The sequence below is a fragment of the Durotheca rogersii genome, assembly GCF_024521655.1.
Source record: "Durotheca rogersii strain YMJ 92031201 chromosome Unknown GGS23scaffold_6, whole genome shotgun sequence".
Classification (NCBI taxonomy): Eukaryota; Fungi; Ascomycota; class Sordariomycetes; order Xylariales; family Xylariaceae; genus Durotheca; species Durotheca rogersii.
In genome coordinates, this window is record NW_026251237.1 from 1,462,912 (window position 1) to 1,484,587 (window position 21,676).

Below are 21,676 nucleotides of genomic sequence, written 5' to 3' on the forward strand. Positions count from 1 at the left end.
AAGTTTATACAGAGGCTCGGGCACCGCCCTACCGCGCCGGCCCGACCGGCGATTGGCGACGCATCTACACACGATTCGGTTACGCATACGGCATTGTAGATGAGAAATGGTTGAGGGGGATACGGGTGCTACCGGGGGCATGTTTGGTTGGCTTAATTTTCAGATTTCCTGGCAAATGGCGTCGGCTGCACGATATCCCTCGAAGTGCGGTTCTGTCTAGGGGCAGAACAACGCGACGCATAAACCTGGAATCTAAAAACATATAGGTTTGCACATCGTATATAACAATGGCCGATGCATATACGCAGACTCGATGGTATACAAAGATGTTTGTTGTTAGCTGATGCCGTGTCATGGGTGGAATGTAATTACCTATGTAGGAATAAGAACCAATGCGTGCAAGTCAGTTCAGTTCAGTTAGGCATTCAGGGGTAGATCGGACGGTTACTTTTCACGCACGAATTTCGAGTCTACCTCACTTCACGCTCTATACTCGCAAAGCATGGCTGCTTGACACAGCGCAGCATCCATTATCTGGCTACCTATGTATACAACAGTCCTCCCGGTCCCCTCTCGCCGCGGACCATGCACCTCCTGTCTACGACCGGAGAACGGCAAGCCAAAAGCGCCAACGGCCGCCGGAGGCCGCGCGGGACCTACCTACTAGCGATGTTGGCGATGTGGTTAGTGACGAGGCAGGTCCAGTCGGAGGAGCCGGTGTAGATGGTGAAGCCGTCGTTGTGCGTCTGGCCGGTGCTGAGCGTCGTGCCGAGCTGCCAGAACAGGTCGGCGGCGACGCCCTCGGTCGCGAGCGCCGTCGCCTGCCACTTGCTCTCGATGCCGCAGTGGTCGGTCTCGGAGCCGTCTGCAGCGGCGGGTAGCAGTCGCGAACGTCAGCCGGGGCGCGGGAACTCTCGAGTCTAACAGAAGGGAATGCCAGGGGGAGTAAGGTAGGTAGGTCTACTCACATTCCTCGAAGAGGCAGGGCTTGCCGGCGGCGGCGCAGGCCCGGCCGTGGGCCTGGATCCAGGCGTTGCCCCAGTCGTAGGAAGTGCCCCAGTGGCTGGGGTAGAGGTGGAAGGTGGCGAAGTCGAGGGTGTCGATGGCGAGGTTGGCGGCGAAGTCGACGCCCTCGGCGAACTGGTAGGGGTAGCTGCCGTCGCCGGCGAGGCCGAAGCCTTCGTCGCCGAGCGTCACCAGGTGCGCCGGGTCGAGGCTCTTGACGTACGCCGACGTCTCGGCCGCCCACCGCGTCAGCACCCCCGTCTCGCACCCGTTGCAGCGCGGCTCGTTCGCCAGCTCCCACGCGAACACCGCCGCCGACCCCGCGTACCGCGACACCACCGCCTCGACGTACGCCCGGTACTGCGCCTGCGCCGCGCTGTTCGTGTACCACGTCTTCTGCGTCCCGCCGAACGCCGCCACGTACTACGCATAACCACGAGTTAGCCACCTGGCGTTCGTGTCGCAACTAACGCTGCTACCATGGGGGGGGGAAACTCACGGCCGGAATGCCCCCGTAGTCGCTCCAGTTGTTCACGAAGTTGATGATGAGCTTGATGCCGCGCTTCTCGGCGGAGGAGACGACGTAGTCGAGGCGCTGGAGGCCGTTCGGGCCGGTGTTGATGGTGGAGCCGCCGGCGGACAGGTGCTGGAAGTAGACGGTGCCGCTGCCGGGCGGCGACGTGACGTCGTTGAAGCCCCAGATGCGCAGGATCTTGTGGCCGGCGCGCGCCAGCTCGTCGAGCGTCTTGTCGACGTCGGCGTTGTTCGTCAGGAAGCTGATCCAGTAGCTGTTGGTGCCCGCGAAGTACCCCGTCTCCCCGTCGATGTTGAACTGCAGCCCGTCCGTCTTCGCGAAGCCCGTCGCCCCCGGAGATGCGCTGGTGCGCGTGCTGCTAGGCACGGCTGCCGTAGTCGTCGTCGGCGGCGGCGGCGCGGCGGTGGTCGCCGCGGTCCCTGGGTCCGCGTTAGCATCGTGTTGCCCCCCCTCGACCCTCTTTGCAGCTGTATAGGGATAGGGGGCGGGGAAAGGGGTCATCATACCCGGCACGCACTGCGAATACCACTGGTTCGAGTACTGGCAGACGAAGCCCGACACGCAGGCCGTTTCCCCCGAGTAGCCCTGGCCGCCGCATTGCCCCCAACCCTGCACCTGGGCCGCAGCCGGGCCAGCGAGGGAGAGCAGCGCGGCTCTAGAATACTTCATCTCGGCTACCGCTGGTTGGTGGTCTAGCTGCGAGAAGTTGGCGACGATAGACTTATCGCCGGAAGTAGGAAGCGCAGACGCAGAGAGCTAGCATGGGCGGGCGGCTCGAGTCCGATGCTGTTCGTCTTTTTATGGAAGCTCCCGATGCGAAATGCCCCCTAGGGCTCCGCCGAGGCACCACGAGCAAGGACCGCTCAAGACGGATCGTCGGGCTCCATTGTCACATTCGGGGCAGGGTGGTCTTGATGCCATTGGTGGCCCTCCAATCATCCATACGGGGCCTGGGCTAGAATCCGCCCTTGCGGAAGCAATGCAACGACAGATCGCGAGATCACACACCACCATCTCATCCCATAAGCTCTCCACACAGCGGGCTGAACGACGCGCTGTGGGGATAAACTGCATGTAGGGTACCTGTAGGCTGGGAGATGGGGATATGGGGGGCTTTGTCGTGCTCCTTTTTCCCTATTTCTTCTGTTACAATGCGAGGGAGCGTTGGGTTGGGTTCTATCAAGCTCCCCAAATCCTCGTAGCGCCCGCCATCTATACAAGGCCAGGGAAACGCGATACCAGATAGCATGAAACAACGTGGTGTTCATCTCGCCGGAAACATGCGCAGACAGAGGAGGCTCGCCGGCGCTTCGCCCCGATTCGGAAATGTTGAAGTCGGCGCGAAGCCCTCCGAGATTTCCCGTTGGGAGCATATAGATCCGCACCCTAGCAGTGAGGCCTGTCGGGGCGCTCTATTTACGGTAAGCGATGTCTTGGTAGAGCGGCACGGGGAACACCGAACATCCGCGAACACGGGTCTTCACGTGGGACGCTGGCGACAAATGGGGCTTGGACGTCGTATTCTCTAGAGCACGTTTTCAGGGGTTCGGAATATTTTCATTAGACATTCCTTCTATTTGGTCTTGGCTTATTATGGCCTCGATGGTGGTTCTGTAGACGGCTCCGTGTATTATCCAGTAATTCAGCTATAATGGCTTCGTAAAAGTCTAAGCAGCAACATGAAAGGATCGGAATTTAAGTCTGCATCCGTACACGCAACTTCTTCTTAGATTGACTCTTCTTTCCATTTCCTTGCGAGCTTTTACGTGGCAGGGTCGCTTCCGGGCTCGGTCGGCGTATGGCTCTTGTCGACGACTCCAGCATCATCTGACGGAACCGCGTCGTTATGGATGTATAGTTTCATCACCTTTGGCCCTGGGTAATGGCGAGTGGCATGTAGTAGCCACCATAACGACGACATGGCGATGGTGCCAACAAGGATCACACTGTTGTAGTTCATCGCCTCGACGCTCGTGGGGATCTCGTACGCTACAGCGGCAAAATCAGCAGTGGGTTCTTATGAAGAGAGTGCTGCGACGTACGGAAGCAGAAGAAAATGTCGAACACGACTATAAGCAAGACAGCCACCAGGTTTAGCGAGTTGCCGAATTTCCCGAGATGAAAAGGCCCCGCAGGGAAGTACTTCCGGCCGGTCAACATGTTCGCGGCAAAGGGTATCGCGTAGGACACCGTTGTGAGGACGATGAAGGAGCCCGTGAGAGCTAAGAAAGCACTCGTGTTCCCGAGTGGAATCGCGCCCAGCCCCGTGGCGATTACCGAGACAAACAAGGTAGCGTAGATGGGACAGCTGAGCCCTTCGTTGACTCGACCGAAGATGCTCGAGAATGGCACGGCGTTGTCCCGCGCCAACGCCCAATACGTGCGGGAGTTAGTCAGTATAGTTCCGACGCAGCAGCACATGCTGGTGAGAAACAAGATGAAGAGGAGACCAAAGGTCGCGCCCGAACTCCCGGTTGCCTGCTGATATATAACCGCAAGAGGGTAGGTGTTAATGCCGCCTTGCAGTTCGGAGAGGTCCGTGATAGCATAGCCTATGGCGATGGCGAAGGCGAAGGCGTAGATGAAACCCAGCCCGATCTGGAGTCCGATAGCCCGCGGAAGGTCTTTCCGCGGCTGCGGTAGCTCCTCTGCTATGTGGGTGATAGCATCAGGGGTGCCGATGGTGAACGCGCCATTCAGCACGCCTAGGAGAAACGCGACGCCGCCCTGCCATCCCGTCACTAAAGAAACGCCTGCGGTCAGCAGATGTCTCGGACGGTCCAAGGCCAGGGATGGTGTGCCCCGTGGGATCAGAGACAGCTCCAGATATATACTGACAGTTATTTTCCTCGAAGGAACCCCATACGAAGTGGTTACTGGCGTGGGTGCTCGGCTGCATCGCCGAGATGACGACGATCGTCACGATGCCGCCGACGACGACGAAGAACATGCCGCAGTCCTGGGTGTACGGGATGAGCTTGTTCGCGAAGACGACGAAGGCGGCCGAAAGCCACAGGACTATCACGTACGTGACGTAGACGTGCCAGGGGTGCGGCGCGTAGGTGCCCTGGTGCCAGGTCGCGTACATCTGCACGAGGATGTTGGCCGTGATCTGCAGCAGCGAGGCGAGGTCGAACATCCAGCCGTAGAAGTTGATCCAGCCCGCGAAGAAGCCGACGGCGCGGCCCCAGTTCGGGCCGGCCGCGATCGTCGCCCAGTGGTAGACGCCGCCGGCCGTGGGCACCGACGAGGCAAGCTAACGCGGGTGAGCAATCGGCGAGCGCGCTCGAGCTCTCAGCTCGGTAGAGGGTCGCGCGTACCTCGGCTAGGCTCAGACCAATGAAGGTGTACCAGAAGAAAGCGACGATAAGGCCGTATATCAGCCCCGGAGGACCCCCATTCACTACCAACGGTTGAGGAGTGAGCGAACTTGACGTCACGCGGCCGCACGGCTACGAGGTTACGAGAGAGAGAAAGGGGGCATCTTACGGATAGAGACGGATATCGACGAACCCAGCGCTGCCCAGGCGTTGTCGACCGTGAGAGCGATGCCAACGATTCCGAGCAGGCCGTACTGGCGCTTTAGCTGGTCCTTGTAGCCGGCGGCATTGACCAGAACGCCTTGATCAACGGCAGCAATGGTCTCGTTGTCGAAGCCCCCGAGCTCTGACTTCTTCTCCTCGTCGGCGGCGGGGATGCTTGTCGCCATGCTGACACCTCGAGAGGTACACAGGACTTCCGCGTCAGCAGGAGAGGGGAAAGGGGGAGGGAGGGGGTTATCTTCGCAGGTCCGATATAACAATAACGGGTAGCGAGGCAGCAATTTCTCTCCTGTCTCTACACGTAGGTATACCTTGCGCCTAGAATATATACGCCGGTGCGTCTAAGGGGCTGATATATCGCGAGTCAGGCGCAAGCAGCTATAAGGCGACAGCAGCAGCAGCAGCAGCATCGAGGGAACTGATAGGAACAATGCAAGCAACGCGGAGGCGCCCACGTACGGATGAACGTTTCATCATGCTTCAGACGAAGCCAGCCAGGAAGGCCTGTCACCCGAACCGATAAGATCCTCGTGTAGCGGCCGTGATACGCCCGTGCTGCCCGCGCCCGTCAGCAGACAGACGCATGCTGCGCGCGACGATCCCCCCTCCCCTCCCCCTTTCCCCCCTGCCACCAACTCATGCCGTGAACCGGAAAGCGACGAGTCAGATAGGATAAGCGGGCGAATCTCCACACGTGTGTGCGCATGCGGTCCGTCGCGCGTTGCAGGATCTGCCCGCGCCAGGCCGCGAATTGTTATCTCTCGCCGTCCGCGGGCGGGCAGTTTGGTCGAGATTCCCGGGAACACGACGAAGCACGGCAGGGAGGGGGGGGGGCGTTGCGTTGCCGCGACATGGGACAGGGGAGGGTTTTCCTCGCGCTTTTGATAGGGCGAGCCGGTCGCGCGCGACCGTTGGTCGAGCCGTCGCTTATCGGGGGCTCCGGCCGAGGTGCTTTGAGTAAAGAGTATGAGTAAGGAGTTTGCGATAAAGGGACGCCCTGGGCCGGAGGCAGAGCTCGCGATTGTAGGTCATCATTGTGCTGATATGGCGTGTTGGATGGCCGGGCGGAGTTCTTCGGCATGTGTGCTCCGTCGTCTCGCTACTCAAGCATGCTGCATTTCGACAGCTCGCCAGATGCGATGGGATTGCCAGTTGCCGTGTTCCTGAGTCCCGTGGGTGGCTGGCGGGAATGGTTCACCAACTCTTGTTCCTTGGTATAGACGGACGGGACACACACACACACACACACACACACCATAGGTATATATAATCGGGCACACAACTTATGGCCAGTCCCCTCAAGTCTGATAACAACTCAACGCTAAAGCCCCCTTAGCGTCTCTGGAAGTCCCGACACCACGTAATGAATCTCTACCGGGTTTAAGACGGGTATTGAATCTGCGCAAGAATGGCATACATAGCCACGTCTTTGCTGGAGCGTTAAAGTTCAATATCGCTACCCAACAGGCGCTAAATGCTCTTCAGTTGAGTCGTGAAGCCAGACGTCGATTCGAAAGTGTCCAGGCTGGGCCAGCGCGAAGGGGGTGGCCCAGTACTTGTCGTCAGGGAAGCGCCAGGACAACGGTTCCATTAAGACGAAGTAAAGGCACAGATGCAACATATGAGGTAGGGTAGTACGGTGGTGAGGAGGTAAAGGGGGGTTGTGCGTTGTGCGTTGTGCGCATGTCACCACCTCTTTCTGCCATGGAACCGGGTTGAGACATGCGGTGCCACCGGGAATAGCGAATGTCACCGTAGCCGATCGACTGGCGAAGCGACTCAATGCCGGCCGTCTGTTCCTTTGCACCCTCGCAGATACTTCAGGATCCAGCGTCCGAGGCCGCAGCCATTCCAGTCCGTCTCTTCGTCTCCCGACTCTACGGCCTTGCCGGGCTTCTGTTGCTCGGCACGTCTGTCCGGGAGGGCATTCGGCGCTCCCGCCGCTTGGAAATAATCTGTCGCGAGTCAGACGGCACGCGCGCACCACCACGGGGTTCGTGGGTCTCTTTTTTTTTTGGGGGGGGGGGGGGGGGGGGTAGACGCACCGTGGCAGCCGGAGCAATAATATTTCCACCTCGCCGCTCTCTCTACCCAGCCCTCGCCGTCGACGTACATAGGGTATAGGCCCGACTCTGTCTCCGGCCGCTTGTCTATGCAGGAGCAGCACTGCCGAGGCCTGAGGGTTAACCGGCACTCGCTCTCGGCCCAGTGGGTGCAAGGCGGATCTTCGTCGGGTACCAGCTCTGGGACATCCCATGCCGGATTGATTCTGTACCCCGGGTCCCTTGGCGCATACGGGGGCAATTCATCATCATATTCGATTTTTCTGTGGAGGGATTTCTCAAGACGACGGCGTCTAGTCGCCATAATGTTACGATCGCGGAGGCAGTCGAAGCTGGGGAGGAGGTGCGGCCAACTCCTGACCTAGCGGGAGTTTTGATGGCTGTAATGGGCGCGTAGTTGCTGGTTAACGAGAGAGAGAGAGAAAGTGAGGGTGTGTGGCGGGTAGGAATGAAGTTAATACATGATGGTACGTAAAGTAGACGGTGTAGGTATTGGCCAAAGTGACTCGTTCCCGATCCTCTCGAGAGCTAGGCAGTGCACAGAAGACGGGGCCTGACTAATGCAGACGGACTGAGAAGGCATCGTGACGAAAGCTATGAGACGGCCTACTCTCATTCTTGAGCAGTGCTGCTTTACCCAGGCGGCCTCACTGTGGATTGGGCTATGTCTGCCTTGCAAGGCTGAAAGAGCTGAACGCGCTGGGAGATCCCACCCAGGCCTACACGGATAGAGCCATATGAAAAAAAAAACCCCCGCCCTATCATATTCTCCAGTCGGGTAGGTTTTGTGCCAGACGTGGCATCCACTTCCTAATAGGAGCTCACCAACTACGAACGAGACCATGCAGAGAGATATTCATACCTGTCAGCCAGCGGGACAACACATAGTCTTAGGCATAAGCGCTATAAAACGCCTGGGTAATGCCTTGCTGTATTGCCATGTGTGGAGTCGCTACGTAAGAAAGTGAGCATTGAATTACCGCTCTAAAGGTTCTACGACGGTGGAAAGTGTTCTAATATACTACGCTGCGTCGGCCTCGGCTCACCCCAGAGCATCTCGTACATCGTAATCGTATAAGGAGGCCAGGCGGCGGGCCTCGGCGCGGGGCGGCCATCCCCTAGACCGCGCCTTAACTCTTCTCGGCCTCGGGTTCGGCGTCGTCAGCGTTGTCAACGTAGGGGGGCGGATCCAACGAGGCATCGCCCTCGACCCAGACCTGGGCGAGCTCTTTCTCGATCTCCTCGCGGCGCCGCTTCCACTCCTCCACCTGCGACAGCCGCTCGTGGAGCTCGTGGAGCTCCCGCTCGACCTGCATCTTCTCCCGCTCCGTCCCGATCCGCTCAAACTCCCACTCGTCGCCGCTCTCCCCCATCCCGAGGATCAGGTTGAAGGTGTGGTACTTCTTCAGGGAGGCTCGCGTCGAAATCGTGATCAGGGCTGGTTTCCCTAGGTTAGCTGGTGGACCGGACCGAATAAGGCGCAGCTCCGACTTACTGATGCCCCTCTCCTTGCACGTCTCGTACAGCAGGCCCTCGACGTCGGTCGAGACTGCGCTCGTGCCTTCGTCGATGACTGCGTATTGGGGTTCGTGGTACAGTAGGCGGGCAATGCCGATCCTCTGCTTCTCGCCGCCGCTTAGGACGTCTTTCCATTCCTTCCGAGTGTCCCAGCCGCCTTCGCGGTCTGGTAAGTACCCTAGCTTGGCAGCGTCGAGCACCCGCCTGAGCTCATCTTCGCTTTTACGCTTGAGCCGCATATCGAGCTCCCCGTCTGGATAGATAACCTGGTCACGCAAAGTACCGACGCTCAAGTACGGGCGCTGGGGAAGGAACATGATTCCGTCCTCGCCGATCGACTTGGGCCGGCTCACCAAGCCGCGGTAAACTGGCCAGAGCCCGGCGAGTACCCTCGAGATAGCGCTTTTGCCAACGCCATTCGGGCCAGATATCAGTAGATGTTCCCCTCGCCGGACGACGAGGGACAGCGAATCTAATAGTTCCTCACCGCCCTGGGGCCACAGCCCAGGCGCGACGACAGGCACGTTCTCGAATCGCACACCGTCAAAGCCTTTTTGGATGGTGCCCTGAACATCGGATAGGGAATATAGCTCGTTGCCGCTCGGCTGCGGGAAGTAGGCGTTGGCGTGGACGCGATGCAGAGTTGCGATGAGAGTGTAGACGCGACTCGTGTAACCGGCTAGCTCGGAAAGGTCCTTGATAGAGTACATCATGCGCCCTCCGGCGTCTGCGAGCGAGAGCATGAGCCGTTTGTTCGTGATGAAGTCCTTCATGCGGTTCCGCTCCCGCCCGCCTTTCTCGGCGCCCTCGAGCATCTCCATCGCGCCTCCCAAGCCGCCCCATGCCGGGAGGAACACCGGCAGGGAAGACAGGAGGTAGCCGTATGCACTCCAGCTATATTTCAAGATGAAGTCCTCGAGAATATTATACCGAATTTTGAGCAGGTAGATGCTCTCCATCCAAGTCTTGAGCGATTTGAACTCTCTATTCAGGAACGTCTTTTCCATCTCGGCGCCGCCGTAGAAGGCAACTTCTTCGGCATTCGCGATCAAGCGGGCATGCAGACTCCTGAAATCTCCCTCCTTGCGACCCTCGACTGCCTTGAGCTTCCCGAAAGGCGGCGACATCCGTCGTAGAATACTCGCTGTCAGGAAGTAGTTGCTCATAAGACCGGTCAGAGCTAGGGGGCCAAGGGAGCGATACAGCTGAAAGTTGAAGACGCAGAGGTCGACAAAAGGCTTCCCTAGCGAGGAGTAGAGATTCGCAGCAGAGGCGCAGAAGAGGGTGAGATCTTGGGTGATGAACTGATCGGCTCCTTGCCCCACGCCGCCGTCCAAGTTGGATAGCTTGTAATAATTCAGATTGTCGTTGAGGTATAAGTCGTGGATGTATCGCGTCAGCCGAGTTCGGAATGCTATGGATACCTTGGACTCTAGGAACTTGATCATGGCATTGGTATACGAGGCAAAGCCACCGAGCCCGCACCACTACAGCAGAGTATTAGCAATCGGCCAACAGCTGGGCACACGACGGGTAGACTCAGATACCTTAACGATACCCCAGAGAAATTGCTTTCCGTTGCCGGCAACCAAGTCGCGGACGATCTCGCCGTCCAGACGCGCAACCACCAAAGAGAGATAGGTGCGGAGCAGGAGAAACGCGCCGTGGCTGACCAACAACCCCGCCTCTTTGCTGGTCCACCGCGGGATCATGATGCTCATCAAGCTTAGGAACTGGTGTAGGAAGGCCAGATTCAGCCCCGGTTTGGTCTGCGCCGAAGGGACGGTGCCGTCGCCCAGCCCCGAGACCTTGGGCGGGTTTAAGAAGAGTCGACGGTGCGCCTCGAAGGTTAGGGGCTTCGTCCGGTGGATGACCACCTTGGACGTCCCGTCCTTGTACGGTACGTAAATCGTCCGCGAGCCATCCTTGTTGAACAACCACGAATTTGTGCGCAGGAGCTTGCGGCCTTGCTCCCTCTCCCGCCGTCTCCGGCTCCACCATCTCCGAGCACCCTCAGCGCTGAGTATGATGGACGTGGCGAGAGCGAGAGTAGCGAGCAGCCTGGTGCGTCGCGACGTTCTTCGCAGCCGATCTCGGATCAGGTTCGTGTATTTATCGAGGAACGCCGCGAGGACATCCTCGGATGCCGAGTGACGGAGGGTGGATTGCGCCGCCATCGCGAGGCGACATCGAGGAGGGCTGGCACGAAATCAGTCGCCCGCGCGTGCCATCGGCCACAAGTCGTTTGCTATTATCGAGCTCTCTCCCACGCCATGCGACGCGAATAGGATGTTACGAGGGTGTCTATCGAATACGCAGGGCTATACCGGTTGATGTTACGAACATGGGGGTGATCGAGAAGAAGAAAGGAGAGGAGGACTCGGAGCAGGTATTCGTAACTCCGTCACTGGTGGCGGGCTGGGAATTGAGCTTTGAGGCATGTGATGGCCCGAGGTTGAGGATGGATGTGTCCCCGATACCTCAGCCTTACTAAGTCGACGGTGGGAGGCCGTGTGCTTTGCCCAAGTAATAGGTACTGCTACGCATTAAATACCTGTCTATGTACACGTACATACACCTGCCCCCTATGTCACCCTTCGTCCGCCCGCTGGGGCCAGGGGCTTACCTAAGACCAATAGACGACGCGAGGTACCATGTAGCTCGCCACTTTGCAGGATGATCAAGCCTAAAGAGGCCTTAGCCACGTGACGCTAGCATTCCCCACGATCCGCCATTCGATGTGGCTTAGCAGTCGGGTACCTCAGCAGGTACCTCAGGCAGGGTGTAGCTTAGGTAGGCATTCTGCGTACTGCTGTGTACCTACCTACCTCTACTCATAAGGTTGTGCTAGGTTAGGTAGGTACGTACCGCTCAGCATCAGCACGAACGTGCATTAGGCACGGAGGAGGAGGACTGAGACTCCAATTTATCCCACCCTACGAGCCGGCCTGGTCACGGAAAAGTCTGGGGAAACACATGGACAACTTTGCAGATCGGGGAGGTCGAGGAATGAATCACCGAAGCCGTTGCATAAGGCGACTGACGGTCAGCAAGTACACGGGCGGCTCGTGATCCGACGATAGATCCGATGACAGCAACTGGCCCTTTCCACACGTCCCGACTGGAAGGGTCGTAGCCGCCGGTCCGAAGCTAGCAGAGACAGCAGAGAAATCGAGACGTCGAAGCCAATCGCGGGTAGCTGTGTGTGAAGGGGCCGACGCCCGTGGAATTCCCCTTTCCGTACGAGGGCATGGTGGTAGATATATGTATACCCGATTCGCATAACGTCGACTCCCATTCTGGCCACTCACCGGAGGGTCCTAGACTTCCGAGCGGCCCAAGACCGGCTCACGTCCCATGTAGGCGGGTGGATGGCGGTGGCCTATGGCTCAGCCATCACTGTGACGGGCGCCAACGCGTCCAATCACCGGTCGGAACCAAGATGTTACACCCAGCTCAATCTACCTTGACAGTCTCTGCCCTCGACGCGGACGCATTGAATATGTCATGTCGGTCGAGTTGCGCCACCGGCGTCGTGTCGATCTGAGAAAAGAGACAGGGCGCTTTCATACGACCCGGGCTCGAACCCGGGCTCGAGCCACTTACCGCCTCTATGCCGTACACGTAGGTAGGGGTGCTGTGAGACGGAGCTAAGCCGACGCACCTACACCACTGGCCCGGACGTGGTGGGCGATCAGAAGGGTCGTGCAGCATGCAGCGCAAGCGAGGGCCCTCCGCCTTCTGGCCGTGTCTGGAATCTGGAATCTTTTCGCCGTGACAGCGTTGCCTACCAGTGTTTGCACGGCGGTGGCGACGCTGGTGCCCGGTGTTGTTTGTGCCGCGTGTCTACGAAGAGGTTGGACGAAGGAAGCCCAGGACGGACAGAAATAGTACCCGAGGCGTCTTACTTGCCTAACTGGGTAGGAGACAGGAGGGAGGAGACGGGCGTACATATGTAAGTATGGGCACGACGCGCATAGAGAGATGGCCGGATGTGCCAACCTGGTGGAGACGCCCGTACGTACATACATGCAACCGGTATGGGTATAGTGCAGGGCATGTGTATTTCGATGGTTTGGGTCCGGCGGTTCTCCAAATTGAGATCTGGACTTGTGATAGCGTACGCATGTGTCTGCAGGCCTGATGCGAATCACTGGTAACGCTGGCGGCAGCGGGTTGGAGCGAGGCAGGAGATGGACGGTATACGGAACGCAGCCCGGGCGCCGGAACTAGCGACGGCCTATGCTCTCGTGGGAAACAAACCCGCGCGCCAGCACGCAGTCAGGGCGGTGGTGGGATCGGGACGGGATGAATGCCTACGTGATATATATGTAGACGGACAGGTGGACAGGATCACAGATGGGCGGGATCCATGAGGATGGGATATGACGAGGAAGGGAAGAAGAGAGTTAGGTACACATGAAATTGCAAAGGTGGCTAGGACGAGGGGGGGAGCATTTTCTGTCAATCAAATGGAGGTGGGGGGGGAGCATCGATAGCTCTTTTAGGTAGAGGTAATGTAGAGGTACGTAGGCGTGCTGGTACTAGCCCAGGTACGATCCATATCTGTGCACAGGAGGTAGGTAGGTACCTTAGGTACCTAAGGTAAGTAGTTTAGGTACCTAAGGTACCTGTATCTGCCATGGATGTACCTGAGCCAACAGCTCCAGGCCCAGGTGGGCCGCGACGGGGCGTGGTTTGCATGCAGCACCAAAGCAGGACGCGGCCTGTTAGCAACCCGTACAGGCCCCCCCGTACTCGTCTTAACGGATGCAGCCATGCAGAGGTTGCATTGCTGATCAACGTTCGGTTGTCTCAGTGCCGGCTGTACGGAATTCTGCCCATAGGGGACCGAGCTATGGTGTACCGATGCCAGCTACGGGCCTTGGAGAGGCAGGCAAATACCTAGGTACCTATACCTAGGAGGAGGTACCTAGTAGGAGGTAGGTAATAGGTACATCGTACAGATATCTCGTGTCGTCATTCATAGGTATAGTCGGCGCGCCACCTACAGGTAGAGGTAGGCTAGGGGTCGTGTATGATGTGTTGGATAGATACAGAGGTAGGTTAGGTTAGGTGGTACCCGTACCTATAAAAGGTACCTAGGTATTGATTCCGACGTTGGATGCTGTGCCCTGGGTACTACCTACTATACCTTAGGTACTACCTGAGATAGGTACCTCCCAACTCTTGAAAAGCGCATTGAAGGTACCTGATGCAGCGGACGTGCGGTATGTCGAGGCACGTAGGTCGGGGAACAGAGGGCAGGTATAGTACATGACGATACCAGCCTACCGAGGTACTGTAATCACCAGGGTGGCCCGGCACAGGCAGCCCAGCGATGGAAATGGGCAATCTTAGTGGTCGCCCGCCACGGGATTGGACCAGGCCGTAGCGCCCAACCAGGACCAGCCTGCGAAGGTGACTGCTGCCACCCAGGCAGCGGGGCGGACGACTAGGAGCGAACAATCAGCTCCGGAGGGGGGGGGGGAGGGTGTGGGTAAAAAGGGGGACAGGCAAGATTGCAGTAGCAGCAGCAGGCGGCGCAGGTATTCTCCCCCGCCAGGTTGGAAGTACACATGGGCGCCCCGAACCTGTGCTGGGTACCTGGCCGGGCCCTAACATGCACCTCGTGCCCCGTCGTAGCGGTACAATATATACGTACTGCCTCCCCCCCCTGTCGCCATCCTTCACCAGTGTGTGCGCTAGCGGCTTTTCTGCTCTCCTGCTCCCTGCGCCGCCGCCCGTGTATACCCTGCCCACGCCCTCCCACCCTGCACATACCCCCCCTGCCCTGGCCAAATTGCTCCGTGCCCTTCCCTTCCCTCCTCCTCCCCCAATTGTCGTCGGTCCCAAGGTCCTCTGCGGAAATCATTTCGCTTGCGATTCCAGACTTTCTTCATCAGCCTCCGCGAAGCAAGACACTGGACCAGGCGGGATCGCACACACATACTCTGCGCACACACAACACACACACCACACACACACACACGCAGAGGCAGAGAGAAAGAGAGAAGATAGCGAGAGAGAGAGACAGCGAGATAGCGAGAGTCAGGGTAGCCCTCGCTCGCTCTCTGTTCTTCTTTCTTCCTTTTTCACCTACCCTGTCCAGTCCAACCCAGTCTACCCTGTCCCATCTACCTTACTACGCTGCTGTTCTCCTCCGACAGCCTGTGCCATCCTTACCTTCTTTTCTCCCTTCCTCTCTCCCCCCCCCCCCCGTTTTTTATTTTATTATTTTTTTTTTTTTTTTTTTTTACTAATGAGCCTGCCGTTTATTGCCTGCCCACCACCTGCTGTCCTACTGACTGAATGCCTTGACCCCGGGTTCTCGTCGCCATATTTTTTGGGGGGCATTTGGTAGGCCATTCACCACTTCGGATTTGGTACCTGCTATTTGATCTCGAGATACGATACCCGCCCTTCGCAGAATCCGTAACCCGTTCGAGCCTCACCATCTGTGCTCTGCTTTCAGTCGGTCCAGATCGTTTAGCACCTCCCGTTCGCTCGCCCGTTCGCTACTCGAATTCGCAAAGTCCCAAGCGGCCCTCGACCCACTCCTCATCCCCCCCCCCCCCCCCCCCGGAATTATCACAATAAGCCTCCAGTCCTCCCTCTCCACGGCTCTACTCCACGGCGCGCCTGCTGATATTCCTCGTCGCATCCGTCATCTCTGTTCATTTCCTCACTCCCCTTCCCTCTCTTCGTCGTCTCCCCTTCTCTTCTCCTACTCTCTTCGTCCCATCGCTCGCCTTGTGGCTATCTGCGACGAGGGCTTCTACCTGCACTACGGCTCAGCCGCACCAGTCTTCCCCTTCTGGTTGTGGTCGCAGCCGCGGACACGGCCCAGGAACCGACTAAGGCCGTTTTAGGCGGCCAATTGCTGCGTCAGGGGGTTGGGTAGTTATCTCTTTTAACGTCGACGAGACGCTGGATACTCAGGTGAGCGATAATTTCCATCATTTCTGTCCGACAAGCCCAAGGATACGAAAGGCCCCTCAAATCGTCGTCACTCAGTTTCGTTCTGGTCCGAGAGCACGCCCTTTTACCCATCCGCTGTTCTAATTTTTTTTTTTCCCCCTTCAATCGGACGGAGAGTGCCTCTTATTTTCAGCTTATGATTGCCGACTCGCGCCAGTCAGACTGTTGTTCACTGTATGGAATCTCTATTGTCCAGTCTGGCAAACAATACATCGGTCTCGCCCGCGGTATTTCAATCGTCTTCTACTTGTTGTGCTATTATTAGCGTGGCATCCCAACCAAATGCGTCTTTGTCTAACGACAGCTTCGAGGAGCATAGCATACCATTCTTAGCAACTCCCGAGCTTCGAAGCCGAGCCGTTGAAAATGTCCAGGGGCGCCGATGAGAGAGCGCAGGTAGAGCACGAAGGTCTGAGGGAAAAGGGGATAAGTGCGCACGCGGATGGGTCTAGTCCGAGGAAAACTCGCGGTCTGCTTAATGTCCCGTCAAGGTCATCCTCCCAAAAAATACAACCGTCGTCAGCAACAACGGGCCTGAGCGGCACCACCGCGGAGGATCCGAGAGATAGTATTGGTAGTCGGTCCAAGGAGTCAAAGCACAGTATGCTTGGCCGCCGTCGAAATGGCAGTGCATCCAGCAATCACTCCGGCGCTGCCACGAATCCTCCCACTACACCGAGCATGTCGCAGCCAAATTCTCCGGCTGGGGCTCCCCATCGACGGAAGAAGGGCGGGCTACTGTCGCTTCTTGGCTGCTGTGTTGTCCCCAATCATGCTAACAACCTCGATGGTGGTGAAGATCCACTCCCGTCTCACAAGCTCGACAAGATCCCCCAACGGCCGCTGACCTCTAGCCGACGAACGATAACACCCTCGGAGCAGAACAGCGGCAGCAAGACGCAGCTATACGAAAAGGAGAAGGAGCCGCTACCCCAGCCAGGCACGGCGGCGGCTCAAGACACCCCCAAGTCGACGAAGCGAGTTTCCGGTTCGACGACTCAGGATCAGTCGACGGTTGGCGACCGCGAGAGCGAATCAAAGCAGACCACCCTAGTCGGTGTGCCCGGCCCCAGCATCACGGTCAACCCTCCGGTCGCCGAGGATCATGAGGCGGAGGTGGCTCCCGTCGAAGTTCCTTCCCCCAGTGATGTCGATGGGGATGTCGAGATGGCGGATACGGAGCAAGCTACAAGCGAACACGCCAAGCAGACAGGTCCGGCAGGCGACGACCAGTACCCGAAACCAGTCCCTCCGCCCCCACCGCCAGGACCAGGACCGATACCGATTGTGAGCCCAGACCCAATAGTGCACGACGACGCATCGGCGGACGTGGAACAAGGTCAACCAAAGTTTCTGCTACCCCCCATCGAGCCTCATCTCAAGGGCAGGAAGTGTCTCGTGCTCGATTTAGACGAGACCTTGGTGCACAGTTCTTTCAAGGTAGGCCACGCGCGATATACGTGGAATTCTTCTGCCGGGCGGTGACGGAAGCGCTAATTTTGATGGCCAGATCCTGCATCAAGCCGACTTCACGATACCCGTCGAGATCGAGGGCAACTATCACAATGTCTATGTCATCAAGCGGCCTGGTGTCGATCAGTTCATGAAGCGGGTCGGTGAGCTTTACGAAGTAGTGGTTTTCACAGCATCGGTCTCCAAGGTACGTGCACTCTGCGTGCATCGCCGCATCGGACGTTTTGTATGCTGACAGGTGTGCAAACAGTATGGCGATCCGTTGCTCGACCAACTCGATATCCACAACGTCGTCCACCATCGGTTATTCCGCGAGAGCTGCTATAATCACCAGGGCAACTACGTCAAGGATCTGTCCCAGGTCGGCAGGGACCTCAAGGATACGATAATTATCGACAATTCTCCCACCTCGTACATCTTCCACCCGCAGCACGCCGTGCCGATTAGTAGTTGGTTCTCGGATGCGCACGACAACGAATTATTAGACTTGATACCCGTTCTCGAAGACCTGGCCGGACCTAATGTCCAGGACGTCAGCCTGGTTCTCGATGTCACTCTTTGAAGCTTCTCAAATTAATATGCTTTTTTTTTTCTCGAAACGGAACTTGACCCGATACATTTGCCATCATAGCGGCGGGCGTTGGTGACGACCACTTCGACTTTTGGTGTATATGTACTGTTTAATTTTATATGCCGGGTCAAGTTGCCACAATTTCTGCGATCCCTTCTTTCCTTCGTGTCTCCTCCGGTCCTCGATGGCCCACCCCGAGTTCTGATCCGAGTGCCTAAGCACTCTCTCGTATTCACAGGAGGAGGTTGCCATAGTAGGATAGGCGAGCCGAGAGCTACAACGGCTTGTCGCAACCTCATTTCAGGGAAAGGAGGGGAGGGGGAATTATAGTAAGCGCGCGGGGGGTATCGTCTTCTCCCGACACGCGGTAGAAAGGAGGGTTTCTAACGACGTGCAATTCTCTCGGGCCGAACCTGCCGGCCCTACCACCGCCGTCGCCAAATCGATTCCCAGTCCTTTTTTTTTGTTTCTTTTGTCTAAATCTTTCACGCCGCACACTAAGCGAGTGTGAGGGGGGGGGGGGAGCTAGGTCTGCTAGCAGGCTGTATTTCGGGGGTTGAAAATTACAAAATCGAAGGAAGGAGAGGGGACGACGGCGGGAGCGGGTTTTACTTAGCGTTCGGTGAACGGAACGGCATCACTCGAGGGTTCGCAAATTCTTTCTTCACTTTTTTTCTTCTTCTTCCGCGATCCACGCCGTCTCCACGCGCGAGGAATTTCCGAGCAAAGCTAGGTGAACCCGGGTCTGCGCACCGAGGAGAAGGAGGAGGAGGAGGTCTGACCTGAAGGGGGAAAGGGGCCCTCGTACACGGGACTCGAGAGAGGGAAGAAGACGAGAAAGGAAGAAGATGGGACTGGAGGCGCTCGGCCCCCGCTTCTATGGGGGGGAGAGGCCGACGAACGACAAAACTCCTAACTGACACAGATTCCCAATTTGAAATATATCCATCTCCCTCTATATATATATATGTGGAGAGGTATGTGGTATATATATCATAGAGTATATATCCGCGGAACCCCTCGCAATAGAAGACCAGTCTCGACTACGCCTATACTTCTGCCGGACGCTCTCTCTCTCTCTCTCTGTGTGTGTGTGCCCGTCCCCGTCCGTCTCCGTCTCTGTTATATCTCGTGATATTCCCGCGACCTCTCTCCGCTTAGATTGTATCTCGTGTTGATACCGAGTACTTGTAACCGTCTGTTAGTTAGGTAGGTAATTTACCTACCCACCCTAACGCCTATCCCCTCCCCTCCTCTCGGCGCCACGCCGACCAAGTCTGAGGCGCGCAGAACAGCCCCAAGCCCGCGTTCGGTTCTGCGCCTGTAAGCTTCCCCCCCCCCCCACCCTCTCTTTTTTTTTCTTTTTCCTCTTTTTTCTTTTTTTTTCCTTTTGTAGTTTTCCTGTTTGCTTTTTCCCTGTTTCCCGTGTTCCCCCTCCTCCCTCCCTCTTATTCGTGTATGTATGTACTAGTATGTATGTATGTATGTGGGCGTGCACATGTGCGTATGCGGGCGTCGAAGAAGACAGGCAAATCTATAAGTGGTATGGTGCGTATACGCACATATATATGCACGGGCAGCACGACCGGGACCAGGGGCCAGCCGGGGGGGAGGGGAGAAGGGGAAGGGGGAGGGGAGAAGGGGAAGGGGGAGGGGAGAAGGGGAAGGGGGGGGGGGGCGCAGGCGGTCAGCCAGGTTTGGCTTGGCCCGGCCCGCGGCAGCAGAGCCAGAGCCAGAGCCAGAGCCAGAGCAGGCAAGTCTCTCTCCCTCCTCTCCCTCTCCCTCTCTCTTGCGGGACCTGCGCAAGGCCCCTCCCGCGCGTCCCGTTTATCTATGTTACCTACTTGCTTACCTGCTTATATATATCTTACCTCCGGCAGCCCCCGAGCGGCAACGTCGCCGCGATGCCAGCGCCAGGGGTTAGGCTCTGCGGCAACCGAGTAGGGCCACCTCTGCGTCGCACCCCCGCACCCCGCTAGACGGTGATGACGACGACGGCCGCGAGGGATGTTCGCCGAGGAAGCGGGTTTCGGAGGCCAGGAGTAAACGACAGACCGCGGTGAGAAATGAAGAAGAGAAAAAAAATCAATTTTCTTACGGCAGAGAGCTAGCGTGCGGATCTGGGTTACGTCCGCGCCTGTAAGCACCCAAACTTTCCCGCGTCCAAGAAGGCAAACAGGCGAGAAGAGGGAGAGAGGGGGGGGGGGAACGGTAAAAGAGAGGCGCTCTTCGCAAGGTCCCTGTGTCATCCTCCAGTCTCCAAGCATGTCGAGCACGCGAGGTATCTCCGAATCTCTTCCCCCCTTCCTGGTGGTATCTTACACCACCATCTTCACTACGCAGAAACTCCAAAATCTCCCCCCTCCCCTCCCCCACACTAACCCCTATTTCGTTTCTCGCCGTTTCTTTCATCCCGCCCCTTCGGTGGAACGCCCCTACCTGCCTCTTCTCTGGTCCATTTCAGGGACCCCTCTGGTCGAGGTACTAACCCGTCTTTGGTGGTCGTGGATTGTGGCAGACGTGGGCCCATCTGTTGCCGTTGACATTACCGGTATCGCCCTGATGACCCTGGCGGCCGTTGTGGCGGAATCGGCAGTCCCTGCAGAAGCGGCCCGGCTTATTGCAGCTGGAGCGCAAGAGCGGTGGAGCGGAATCACGGTCCTACGTCTCCTTCGGCCGACCTTGAGCGCCCTTGGGCTTGCCGTTCGGCCGGGCCTTCTTAGTGCTTGCTCCGCCCTTAGCCGACTGACCTTTCGCAGCATCGGTAGCCGGCTCCGAGTCGGGATCCGGCCCCCGCTTCTGCTTCCGCAGAGCTACCGCACGGCGTTGTGCAAATTGGCCCACGCATTGCTGGCAGATGAGGAGCGAGCAGTAGGGACACTCAAAGGAGATCAGCCCTCTCCTCACGCGGCACACGCTGCACTTGAACTTCTGGCGCTGAGTCGTCTTGATGCAGAACTCGGAATGCAGGCAGGCCGCGACACGTTCCTCTCTGGTCAGGGCATTCGCTGCATCCCAGTACGCCTCTTGCTCCAACTGCTCTCTCTTCTGCCTCTTGGCTCTCTCTTGTGCCTTGGCCTCCTCCTCAGCCTTCCTAGCATCTGCCCTTGCCTTCTTTTGTGCAGCTTCTTCCCTTTCTCTCACCTCTCGCGCAGTCTCTGCCTCCTTTCTAGCAGCTTGTTCCCGGCGGCCGAAACCGCTCTGGCCACAGCCATAGCTACACCCAAAGGCAAAACTGACCTGCTCATCCGGAAAGGGATAAAAGTTATGTTCAAGGTTTGAGAAAAGGTCCTGCCAGTAATAGAACCGCGCGACGTCGAAGAAATCGTACCCGGGTTGCTGGGACGCCGGTGGGAATGCATCATCGGAGCCTCGACAGGCCCGGGCATCATATCGGGAACGTTCAACTGGGTCAGACAGGGTATCGTAGGCCTGCTGGATCTAGAGCGGGCGAAGATCAGTCAGTTGAGCTTTGGGGGGCGGGGGCATACGGCTGGGGAGCGACCGGGCCGCATATACCTGTTGAAATTTGACGGTCGCTTCCTGGAGGTTGTCTGGGTTCTTGTCCGGGTGGTGGATGAGAGCCAGGCGTCGGTACGAGGCCGTGAGTTCCTGCTGGCTGGCAGCACGGTCCACCTCGAGGGTGCGATAATGGTTGAGATGGGTAGCTGTCGCCATGCCGTCCTCTCGGCGATGGCGGGTGGGTGGACGGGTATGGATGGACGGGTATAACAGCTTCAACCCTGTTCGAAGGAGGGCACGGGCGCCGTAGCGGGCCGCCTTATGGGTGGCGGACGGAGGATAGAGACGGCGGGGAGGGTTGGAGACGCCCTGCGGGAGAGCAGATGTGCAGATACCCAAGACAGATGCAGCAAGTCTCGAAGCAGGCGTCGACCCACGAAGGCTGGAGAGGAGAAAGCAGGATGAAGAGACTGGACTGGGCGAAGGAGTGGATCGGGTCTATTGAATAACTGGAGGCAGAAGAGAG

The 21,676-nt window shown here is 57.8% G+C and overlaps 6 protein-coding genes across 6 annotated transcripts; 1 reads left to right on the forward strand and 5 right to left on the reverse strand.

Annotated features, from left to right (window-relative positions):
- Positions 1-245: 245 nt before the first annotated feature.
- On the reverse strand, positions 246-2,355 carry GGS23DRAFT_465246 (carbohydrate-binding module family 1). The gene is made up of 4 exons (XM_051514161.1): positions 2,047-2,355; positions 1,505-1,959; positions 969-1,428; positions 246-865 (listed from the first exon to the last, which is right to left on the reverse strand). Exons 1-4 carry the CDS (start codon positions 2,207-2,209, stop codon positions 657-659), a joined length of 1,287 nt encoding a protein of 428 aa, XP_051373537.1. The 5' UTR covers positions 2,210-2,355; the 3' UTR covers positions 246-656.
- Positions 2,356-3,302: 947 nt separating this feature from the next.
- Positions 3,303-5,249, reverse strand: GGS23DRAFT_595521 (amino acid transporter; the record flags this gene model as incomplete). The annotated part of the gene is made up of 5 exons (XM_051518325.1): positions 3,303-3,529; positions 3,583-4,281; positions 4,379-4,796; positions 4,861-4,943; positions 5,054-5,249. 5 exons carry the CDS (start codon positions 5,247-5,249, stop codon positions 3,303-3,305), a joined length of 1,623 nt encoding a protein of 540 aa, XP_051373538.1.
- Positions 5,250-6,861: 1,612 nt separating this feature from the next.
- Positions 6,862-7,449, reverse strand: GGS23DRAFT_595522 (uncharacterized protein; the record flags this gene model as incomplete). Its single annotated transcript, XM_051518326.1, has 2 exons — positions 6,862-7,037; positions 7,128-7,449. The coding sequence occupies 2 exons, from the start codon at positions 7,447-7,449 to the stop codon at positions 6,862-6,864; spliced, it is 498 nt and encodes a 165-aa protein (XP_051373539.1).
- Positions 7,450-8,132: 683 nt separating this feature from the next.
- On the reverse strand, positions 8,133-10,984 carry GGS23DRAFT_465502 (ABC transporter transmembrane region 2-domain-containing protein). The gene is made up of 3 exons (XM_051514163.1): positions 10,211-10,984; positions 8,641-10,150; positions 8,133-8,583 (listed from the first exon to the last, which is right to left on the reverse strand). Exons 1-3 carry the CDS (start codon positions 10,838-10,840, stop codon positions 8,276-8,278), a joined length of 2,448 nt encoding a protein of 815 aa, XP_051373540.1. The 5' UTR covers positions 10,841-10,984; the 3' UTR covers positions 8,133-8,275.
- Positions 10,985-16,010: 5,026 nt separating this feature from the next.
- On the forward strand, positions 16,011-17,679 carry GGS23DRAFT_595524 (NIF-domain-containing protein; the record flags this gene model as incomplete). The annotated part of the gene is made up of 3 exons (XM_051518327.1): positions 16,011-17,084; positions 17,155-17,304; positions 17,368-17,679. 3 exons carry the CDS (start codon positions 16,011-16,013, stop codon positions 17,677-17,679), a joined length of 1,536 nt encoding a protein of 511 aa, XP_051373541.1.
- Positions 17,680-20,349: 2,670 nt separating this feature from the next.
- On the reverse strand, positions 20,350-21,366 carry GGS23DRAFT_595525 (DnaJ-domain-containing protein; the record flags this gene model as incomplete). The annotated part of the gene is made up of 2 exons (XM_051518328.1): positions 20,350-21,129; positions 21,208-21,366. The coding sequence occupies 2 exons, from the start codon at positions 21,364-21,366 to the stop codon at positions 20,350-20,352; spliced, it is 939 nt and encodes a 312-aa protein (XP_051373542.1).
- Positions 21,367-21,676: the final 310 nt, after the last annotated feature.

Coding starts and splice junctions, on each gene's coding strand:
- GGS23DRAFT_465502 (XM_051514163.1), bottom strand. CDS start 10,840: ATGGCGGCGCAATCCACCCTCCGTCACTCGGCATCCGAGGATGTCCTC. Junction 10,151..10,210: donor TTCTCTGGGGTATCGTTAAG/GTATCTGAGTCT, acceptor ACTCTGCTGTAG/TGGTGCGGGCTCGGTGGCTT. Junction 8,584..8,640: donor GTGCAAGGAGAGGGGCATCA/GTAAGTCGGAGC, acceptor TAGGGAAACCAG/CCCTGATCACGATTTCGACG.
- GGS23DRAFT_465246 (XM_051514161.1), bottom strand. CDS start 2,209: ATGAAGTATTCTAGAGCCGCGCTGCTCTCCCTCGCTGGCCCGGCTGCG. Junction 1,429..1,504: donor ACTACGGGGGCATTCCGGCC/GTGAGTTTCCCC, acceptor GGTTATGCGTAG/TACGTGGCGGCGTTCGGCGG. Junction 866..968: donor GCCCTGCCTCTTCGAGGAAT/GTGAGTAGACCT, acceptor CCGCCGCTGCAG/ACGGCTCCGAGACCGACCAC.